General features: G+C 32.1%; 3 protein-coding genes across 4 annotated transcripts in view; 1 reads left to right on the forward strand and 2 right to left on the reverse strand.

Annotated features, from left to right (window-relative positions):
- Positions 1 to 369: 369 nt before the first annotated feature.
- On the forward strand, positions 370 to 1,412 carry LOC105213187 (uncharacterized). Its single transcript, XM_011185837.2, has one exon. The coding sequence runs from the start codon at positions 387 to 389 to the stop codon at positions 1,410 to 1,412; it is 1,026 nt and encodes a 341-aa protein (XP_011184139.1). The 5' UTR covers positions 370 to 386.
- Positions 1,413 to 1,524: 112 nt separating this feature from the next.
- Positions 1,525 to 3,781, reverse strand: LOC105213110 (protein takeout). Its single transcript, XM_011185680.3, has 3 exons — positions 2,821 to 3,781; positions 1,877 to 2,360; positions 1,525 to 1,813 (listed from the first exon to the last, which is right to left on the reverse strand). The coding sequence occupies exons 1-3, from the start codon at positions 2,900 to 2,902 to the stop codon at positions 1,612 to 1,614; spliced, it is 768 nt and encodes a 255-aa protein (XP_011183982.2). The 5' UTR covers positions 2,903 to 3,781; the 3' UTR covers positions 1,525 to 1,611.
- A 4,047-nt stretch (positions 3,782 to 7,828) lies between these two features.
- The window catches only part of LOC105213111 (protein Malvolio), a 30,059-nt gene continuing 27,622 nt past the window's right edge, over positions 7,829 to 10,265 (reverse strand). For both annotated transcript variants that reach the window (XR_008472852.1, XM_029040940.2), the window contains one exon: positions 7,829 to 8,125. Coding sequence is in view for 1 of the 2 variants with exons in the window: in XM_029040940.2 (XP_028896773.2) it covers positions 8,065 to 8,125 (61 nt within the window). In the remaining variant the exon portion in view is untranslated. The remainder of the gene's footprint in view (positions 8,126 to 10,265) is intronic.

The following is a 10,265-nucleotide window of genomic DNA, read 5'->3' on the forward strand; positions in this document are numbered from 1 at the left end:
TCAACTTATGGCAGAACGTATTTATTTTAGTTTAATGTAATGTAATCTTTATACAATTTTTTTATGGTTGGTACAAATAATTGGAGAAAGATACACGAGAAGTATTATTTTACAAATATTTTAACTTTTTCCAATATTTTCATATGCGCCAATAGGAGCAAAAATGAGACTCACTCAAGGAAGGTAAAATATTGACATTGAACGAAGGCGTCGCAAGAGAAACCGCAAAACTCAATTATTACATAATTTTCATACTTTTTGCGCTTAAAGAAAGTCCTAAATGTACATGTTACTACTTTCACACAAATTCAATATTTTGTATAAAAGCCATAAAATTTATAGGGATAACTTCAGTCAATTGATTACCTTCACCGGCACATTGTCGTATGATGTCTACCACCTTGAACTCGATTATCATCATCGCAACTATAATACTCACCATCTTACAGGAACTGGTTATGGTGCGGGCCATAATTGTAGAGCGAAATCTGCACGCTTATTATAAGCTACCTGTAAATCCAGAGGAATACTCACAAGAATACCATATATTGCAATGTCCCTACCGAAACACCACAGCTATACCCACACCGGAGAATATGGACATTTGTGTAATTGTTAACGCTTATAGAGAGAAAGTGAAAAACGCGACAACAACTGCACGAACAAAAAAAACTCCATTACATACAAAAGTTAAATACCAAATGACACGTAGATATCGAGAGAATCCCAAACGGTTTGGAAAAATAAGAAAAATACGACCGTATATGATAGTAATCAGGCCGGTACGAATGAAAACCGAAAGCAGTTGCGTCTTAGTAGCCAAAGCTTTGGCCCAACAACAACAACAAGCTCCTTCGTATCATGAACATTTGGGAATTGTGAAAAAGGACAATAGTCGTACGCTTGACCATAGAACAGCGCTGAATAACCAAAACCCAACGGACCAACGAATGGTCGATACAAAGCTAACTCATGTCTTCGCGAAGGTGACGCCAATTACGGAGAATGCGAACGAGGAAGAAAATACAGATGAAGAAGATAGTAAAAAAGAGGATGCGGTTGCAAAGGAAAGTAACGAGATGAGCTCACCAAAATCGTCCTATGAAGAATTCACTGATTATGACACTCGTGTCCTAGGAGAGAAGAATCTACCGGGAAACTCAGTCTTGAGATATCTTGGTGCTCAGGCGGCTATCAGAAAACTTGGTCAAAGACATGCAAAAGATCAGCCTACTAATGAGCATGCTGAAAGGTTTTTTGAGGAGTCTAATAATTATCAAGGTGGTGAAAAGCTACAAGGTTTTCAAAACTATTATCATCGGGATGAGATTTTCAACGATCACATCTTTTATGATGATCTTCAGCAGCATGGACACTACACTGATCGTGGGCGCAGACATGAAAGTAACTAAGATGTAAATTTTGGAAATGTATGCTTTGGGAATTAATATTGCAATATTATATCCATTATATGAGCATTTTGTAAATGAAAGAAAAATATAAAGACTTTGAATAAAAAACATGTTATTGTTTCTTATCTCGAAAATATGCCAATTAGTAATTTATTAAATATTTATATGGAATTTCTTCAAAATATTTATACTTCCAACCTTAGTCCTTGCGATAAAATTCGTCATAGGGCAATACACGTATTACGTCCGCCAGTAGATGTTTCACTACCACTGCAACCGCTTCATTTACTTGAGATTCCATATCGACCCAAAGCGTTTTCCAATTATCATTGATCATCTGATTCATCGATTCACCCAGCTGCTTATTTCCGTTAAAAAGATTGTCAAATTTCATAACTATTCTGAAAGATTAGATAATTTAAATAATAATTTTTATGTCATAATCAAAATCAGGAGTGTATTACAATTCCGGCTCCAATTTGCATTTCAACGCCTTTATCTTCCCATATTGCTTGCCATCCCTAAAGTCTTCTTCGAATTTCATTTTCATGCCAAGCTTGGTTTTTCTCAATTCTATTTTCGCATAACCTGTTGCATCCATGGGCAATACTAACACCTTTCCACTGGAGACGTACTCTCCATCTACTACCAAATTGGGTATTGTCACGTAGGCTTCGAATTTTGAATTTAGTAGATCCTTTTGAAAACCTACCACACGTTGTACCATAACATTCCGAATACCATGCAGATACATCTTTTTGAATGCCAAATTCAATGTTACTGGTGATTGTCCATTTACCTTCGTAATAGTAATATTGTTAAGTGACAATTTCTCCATGTCACTTAGACCAATTTCCGGTATTCCATTGGTATAGTTTTGCAAAAGAAAGGGTATAATTTTTGCAATGCAGTCTACGTCACCTGCTCGGCATTTTTCGATTTCTGGCGCTAGTTTTTGGAGATAGCAAAATATAGTATTTAATTTAATTTATTTTGTAATCAAAAGAAAATATCTCTGATATTTAAGTTAGTCTGAATTACGTAAGGAAAGCCCAAGCATTTTTGTATCGAAATCAATATTCTATTAAGCTAATGTACATTAAAACAAATAATTTTGAACTACATTTAATATTTTAGTTTCCAGTTGTGCAATTTTGGCATTTGCTTTTGAAAATATGAAAAGTAATAATTTTTACACGGAAATTAACTATGTTAACCCTTCCAAAGGTATACTAAATCAGTTGACAAGGTTGGGTTACTTTCCCAATTAAAAACGCAAAACACTTGGGAACTCACCAGAAAGAGAAATCTTGTAAAGAAAGTCCGGAGATCAAAATCACGATTACGGCAAAACTTAGTGCTATTCCTCTTAATACCCTGTACAAAGTGAATACCACAAATTACTTACGCAGATCGGCACTCGTATACGAGTATATTAGGCAAATTCCAAAAAGATATAGTAGCGTTGGGAATTTGTAAGAGTTCATCATTAAGTCAACAATTACGTTATTTTATTTTTACTTAATTTATTTGTATACAATTATTTCACTTTCTCACTTACGGCACTAAACGTTTTTAACAAAGTGATCTGAGTGCACGTAAGTTCTATGCCTTTTATGGTTTTGTTTCGAAGCTAAAATTTAACTGTTGAATTGAAAGGTCATACTCGTATAAAGGTCCATAAACTGTGTAAATTAAGGCCGCTATGTTTTTCAATATTCAACAAACAATCATAATTGTTTATATATGTTTATAATGATATAAATATGTAATGTATTTATATATGTTAACCGACTAAGTAAATTAACGTAATATCTTAACTTTTTTGCAAATTTTAAACAGTTGTGTACTTTGGCTAGCACCATTTTTATCCCACACAAGTAAGGAAGAGATAAGTTCGGGTAATCTGCAATAATAAAAGGTATATAAATATTTTCAGATATTTATAAAACTCTCTTATAATAGCGATAACCAAGTTCTAGACCGATTTCTTCACTATTTAAGGTTTATTTTTTGACTAATTATATTAAGATAACACTTTATTTGACCCGACATAAAAGAAACGAAAATAACGGAAATCATAATCAGGGTTGTTGTGGAATCTGATAGTTGTCGGAATCATAATTCAAACCGACAAAAAATTCTGGTTGATGTCATGAAATCTGATATTATTGGTTAGATGTTCGAAACAGAAATTTTATTGATTTTCGGTGTCATGGAATCAATTTTATCGGTTTTACTATCAGAAACAAACCAAAGGCTCAGGACTGACAGATGTGAATTTTTTTGTTCAAATTTATTTTGATTTGGCGTTAAAACGGTTTGGAAAAATATGATGTAAATTATTGAATTTAACGGAAAAAGTCGAAATATTCTAAAGGTCCAGACCCAATGCTGGCTGGCTTTACTTGCTTTGCTGTGAGAACTGTCAAAACTGAATAGAACTATACTAGAGCATATGCAAAGAGACCAAATGGAGCTTTGCTTCAAGCGCTTGAACTTACGAATAGATCTATGCTCTATTTGCCAGCGCTACTGGCGCTTTTGACATTTGATATTGTAACTAGGGTTACCAGTTTGGGTGAAATGTACCAATTTCAGTAATTTTTTTGATGCTACATTGGCACACAAATATTTATCACATATGGTTTGCCAGTAAAAATAGTTAAAATGTAGAATATTTTAAATATTTGATATATGTATATAGAAATTTACAAAGAGTTTATAATAATATAACATTTAACATGAAAATATTAGCAAGTTTAAGTGTGTGGCAACAGTGATTGTGACATTATTTTGAAAGCGTTCAAAGCGCTCATTTGGAGATACAAGCATTCAAAGTACGCAAAGTCAACGAAAGCAAGTAAAGCCAGCCAGCATTGGGTCTGGACCTTAAGAAGTTCACAAAATATATAACACATAACGGTTGTTTGTAAGTCCTAAAACTGAACGAGTTAGATATAAGGTTATATATACCAAAGTGATCAGGGTGACGAGTAGATATGAAATCCGGATGTCTGTCCGTCTGTGCAAGCTGTAACTTGAGTAAAAACTTTGATATCTTAATGGAACACGTGTTCCTTGGCACCATAAGAAGGTTAAGTTCGAAGATGGGCGGAATCGGACCACTGCCACGCCCACAAAATGGCGATAACCGAAACACATAAAGAGCTATAACTAAGCCATAAAAAAGCTATGAATGTAAAATTTGGTACAAACGATTGTTCTAGGAAGAAGCATATTTGGATGTAATTTTTTTGGGAAAGTGAGCGTACCGCCCCCGTCCTTTACTAAGTTGTTTGTACATATCTCGTAAACTACTAAAGCTATATTAACGAAAGGAGTTTTTTTCAGGCATTTTCTTATATAGTCCAAAAATGGAGGAAATCGGGTTATAACCACACCCACCTCCCATACAAAGGTTACGTTGAAAACTACTAAAAATGCTTTAATTTAGTAAGGAAAACCAACAGAACCCTTAAATTTCATTATAAAGAATGTACAGAAGAGCTGTACTCAAAATGGTATAAAAAAGTTTAAATGGGCGTGGTTCCGCCCACTTATGGGTCAAAAACCATATTTCCGAAACTACTCAACCAATTTCAATGAAATTCGGTTTGTAATATTTCCATTGCATCCCAATTATATATTGCGAAAATAGACCAAATCGGTTCACAACCACGTCTACTTCCTATATACCAGAACTTTGAAGACGATCTGAATCGTTTACTTTACAATATATAAAGTAAGCACTAGTGAAGATAACGGAACAGAACTTTGCACAAATACTACGTTTATAGTGTGGCAGCCCCATTCTAAAAATCGCCCAAATCGGACCATATGTTTTCAAGGCCCCATATATAGAACATGAGGACCTCGGTGCGTCTAACCTAATATTAGGGTTTCCAACTTTCAATGGACTTTATATAGCATATATAACGAATGTGTGGGTCAAATTGTGTATTATATAATATTAATTAAGTTAAATAAATAAATTGCGAGAGTATAAAATGTTCGGTTACACCCGAACTTAGCCCTTCCTTACTTGTTACCTTTCGAATTACTGTGACTCCCTAAAAGTTTACGTTTCTCATTTACGCTAATTTTATTGTCCAATAAAATAAAAGCTGAAGTAACTTGTCATTTTAATTATATTTTACGGGTTTAAAGCATATTTTGAAGTAATTACTTTATTAAAATTTCAAAAAATTGTTGTTGTTAATTTTGCTCAAAGAGTAAACAGTGGATCAGCTGATTCGAATATTGGTTTTGCTTATATTGGTAAAAATGAAAATGGTTTTGACCACACACCCCTTTTCCGTTTTTTACACCGATCTGAGCGTAACCTTTATATATGTACCCTATTTTCCATAAAAGTTAGTGCTTCTACTACTTTGTGCAGTTTAAAAAAATTAAATGAATATATTTATAGTGGAGTTAGAAAGACTTCGAGTTATAGAATTTTCATTAAAACATACAATTTATCAAAAAGCTATAAAATATAGATTTATACCAAGTTTTATTTATTTACTTCGCATAAGTTTTATGTACATACGTTAAGCATGTATTCCGTAATTTTGTTTCTTGCAGTTTGCTATTCTTTGGCTCTTGACGTCTGTATCCCATGTATTTTTTACATGATTTATGCAATCCATAAGTGTAGTATCATATTTTTTCTTCTCCTCCATACGAAAATAAAGCGACTCTTAAAATTCTGTCTCGATAGAAAAATTTTAAATTTTGTATTCTGCCATGGTCGAAAAGTTCGATTTATGGAAGTTTGTATGAAATTTGACTTCTATTGCCAATTCAATAGTTCGGGTTATAGAGAACTTCGGGTTAGGGAAGTTTGGGTTGTGGAAGGAAATTTATATGAAATTTTACTTCTATACGCTATTGTCAATTTAAAAGTTCCAGTTATGGCGATCTTCGATTAATAGAAGTTCGAGTTATTGAAGTTCCATTGTATTTATAAAATATATTCTATTCATACATTGAAGAATCAAATTATAATCGTATAAACCCCGATATATAATATGTTTATTTAATCTTTAAAAATTGTATTTGTAAAAATATTCGAGTCAAGTATTAACTCCTCCTTAAAGCCATCAATGACAACCGCAATAAAGTGCAAAGTTATATTTTTTGGTACTTTGCCTAATACGTATTGTGTCCTTTGTAATTTGAGGGAAATTGTTTAAAGTATGTTAGAAAAAATTTGCATCTCTAACCCAAATACTATGGATAATATTTGGTATCAACCAAATATCCTGATGACGCGCAGTGTATTTTGAAGTGTTAAATAAAATATTGTTGTTATTTTTATTGTATATACGAAATATGTATTCGGAATTATGTCTTTTAGTGAAACATAAAAATGTGTAATGGTTAACTAACTATAATACATTTAGTAACAACATATAATATATACATATACATATATGTTTATATTTATAAAGCACACAAGTATTTGAATACAAAGTAATCACACTGACGAAAAGAAATAATTTGTAAATAATTCGACAATTGTGAGCATACATATGTATGCACATACTACTGAACTCCTTTAATATAGAATTTTCGTTACATTACATAATTTTGTGAATATATTATAAAATAAATTTAGAATTTGTAAATATAAATGGAATTAAAAAGACTTTTATATATGTATATTAAGTAGACATAAGTTTATATAATTTAAACAATTGTGTAAATACATAAAAACATATAAAAAATTATTGCAAATATTTTTGATTAACAAACAACAATTAAAATGTCATATAAACAATATTTAAGTAAATTTTCGTCTCAAAATTTCATAATTAAGTTGTTTACGCTTTTGTCGGTTCTCACTTAAACCTCACAGCCTTACCACGTACTTTATAAAATTTATTTATTTTTTATACATTTTCATTTGTTTTGCAAACACAGTTATGTTTTACATATTTACAATCGTAGCTAAACAAAAGTGAATGGTTAAACCAAACAGAAACTAATAAAAAATGTGTTTAAAGCAAAGTACACATTGTCTTTATGTTTTTAAACCATTAAATTTGTAAAGGCTATGTATTTTTTGCAATTATTCATAATATTACGTTAATGTCTTTATGATCGTCAGACTTTTTGAAAGTAATAATTTAAATAAAGAAATAATTAATTTAACTAAATCTTTTTTTGAATTCATCTCAATTTTGAACTTATCTCTGAGTCACCCACGAATTAGTAGGCTTCTATGATGTTGTAGCCAACAGAAATCATACACAAGTGCATACATATGGGTCAATCGATTCCTCAACATAAATGCACTGACATTCTGTATTGATTTGTATGCTGTATTTGTTGTTTTAGAAAAATATGAATTATATGTATATATATAAGTATATTCATGCCATTTTTTAACGATTTTCTTGTCGTTGTGTGTGTGTGTATTTGAGTGTTACTTTGGCATGCATATCGTTAGCATTAGTAGTTGTATATGGGTGTTGTTGTTAATTTTTCCAAAAATAATGTTAAAGAGAGCATCATAATGACAATGTCGCCTATGCTAGCTGATAATGCTGGAACAGCCATGACTGTACGCTCCATTTTTGCTTATGAATAAAGTGTTATCGCTATCATCACTGCAATCGGAGTCAACGCCGCACAGTAGTGGCTATGCGTCCTCCTCTTCACCGAAAGGTACATCCGCTTCCTGATCGCCATTCGGTGAAATTCTGCAAGAGAAATTGAAAAATTTGCTTTTCAAAAGTGTTATAAATGGAAATTTTGAAAATTCAATGGGTATAAAGCGTAAAATGAAAAACTTCACATTCTTTAATTGTTATACTATACGGCAAAATCGGCTTTTTTTCTTGGTAGTGGGCCAAACTATTTTTTTTTCGAAGTTCGAAAAAAGGACTTTTTAAAAAAATTATTATTAATTACAGGATATAGATATAAAATATGGAGAAAACCTACATTTCCCTCTTAATTAAATGGTGTATAAAATTTTTCGGTCAAGCTATAGCACAGATGCTGAGAAGGGTCAAAGTTTGGTCTTCGAAAAAAATTGAAAAATGTATATCAAAATATACTGGTCCCCTTATAACATCTGTCATATAAGCTTGACCGAAAAGTTTTATATGCCATTGAATTAAGTAGAAAATTTAGATTACATCCGTATTTCTAAAGTTTTTTTTTCGAAAATGTTTTTTACTCATGACTCAATCTGACGGAAAAAATTTGTTTGGTCCAATACCCAGCCGAGTGTTGTACAGTGTTATTATGTTTAAATAATATGAAGAACTTGTTAAAGCGAACTTTATAAAATTATAAGAGCAAAATTTAATTAATATTGACGGACATTGAAATCTGAACACTTTGTAAGATTTAAACGATTATCTGATAAACGGCTTATCCAAACTTAAGACCATACACTTTTGCAGTTATTAAGTGATCATATAACATTAAGTATCGCCGAAATTCATTGGTACACATAACAACATCCATGTAATAATTCTTAACTTGCGGATATTGAATGTGCGCAAAGTAGCTCAGCAAGCTATATGCTCAAAGCCCAAACAGTTTAAACGCGTGAGTTATGTTCAAGTTAAAACAAATGAGCTAAAAGAGTCCTACCAAAGTCCACCAGCGTTTAAACAGCAGATGTGCAGAACACCTGATCATTACCAGCAAAGCTATTAAGATACTATTTTTGAAACAGGGTGGTGCTTTTACTTCAGTTACTATATTTTCGGGAAAATGTAAGTTGACAGAGTTAACCACATACGAATAAAACAAAACATCGATTAAACGACCCGAGATACGTTTTAATTCGGATTAGGCGCTATTAATATGAGAAAACGTATTATTTATGTGTAGTAATATAAATAGCAAGAGCAATTCATGTAAAAGTCCGAGCAAAATTGTTACCTGTAAGCTTTGGATCATTAATCTTCTATAATATAAAAATGAATCGCAAAATGTGTTGCTAAGCGCATAACTCGAGAATCGCTGAACCGATTCCGCAAATTCTTTTATTAGAATGTTTCTAGAGGTACTGGGATGGTTCTTACGGAGAGAAAAATTGGAAAAATTACCTGAAAAAGCCTTAAATCCACAATTTTCTAATCACCCATACAAACAATTTGTGTCGTTAGTCTCGAAAAAAAGTCGAGAAGGGCCAAACCGATCTGACTAATTTTAGTTTTGAAATATTTATGGAAGGCCAGGGAAGGATTAGAAAGTAAGTAAATATGGAAAAATTGTGAGGAAGATAACAAGAAGATGATTTTATTTGCATTGATAACAAAATTATAAAAAAAGAAAACAAAAAATAATAATATTTTGAAAGTTGTCATTGTTGCTTTGTTAAAATATTTTTATCATTGTTCAATTGTATAAGGCTGTGTCGATAGCCCAAAACAATTTGTAACAAGTAGGGAAAGGCAACCGAACATTTTATACTCTCGCAATTTATTGCTGTAATTTTATTACACACAATTTGAAATAAAGTCCAATAGAATAACCAAAATCTGCATATATAGTACATGAGGGTTGAGGTAATTCCTTAACCGATTTCACTTATTTTCAACACCCAGTTATAATGGGAATAGGGGCAACTTGCCACCTGTTAGTAGTCAGACAAACGGCAATTCGGCCTTGAAATTACTCCTAAACTGCAAATCAACGAAACACCAGTCTGCAAAATCGCCAAAAAAAAGAGCTATAAAGAAGATTTTCCAGTCGCTGGAGGTACTGCACAAGACTTTAAAAGATTTACGCGACAACGAAAATATTTTTGGTGAAGCCATGATTCTGTTGGCAGGTGATTTTCGCCAGACTATTCTTGGATCAACTGTTGCTGACAAACTA

The sequence above is a fragment of the Zeugodacus cucurbitae genome, chromosome 2, assembly GCF_028554725.1.
Source record: "Zeugodacus cucurbitae isolate PBARC_wt_2022May chromosome 2, idZeuCucr1.2, whole genome shotgun sequence".
Taxonomy (NCBI): Eukaryota; Metazoa; Arthropoda; class Insecta; order Diptera; family Tephritidae; genus Zeugodacus; species Zeugodacus cucurbitae.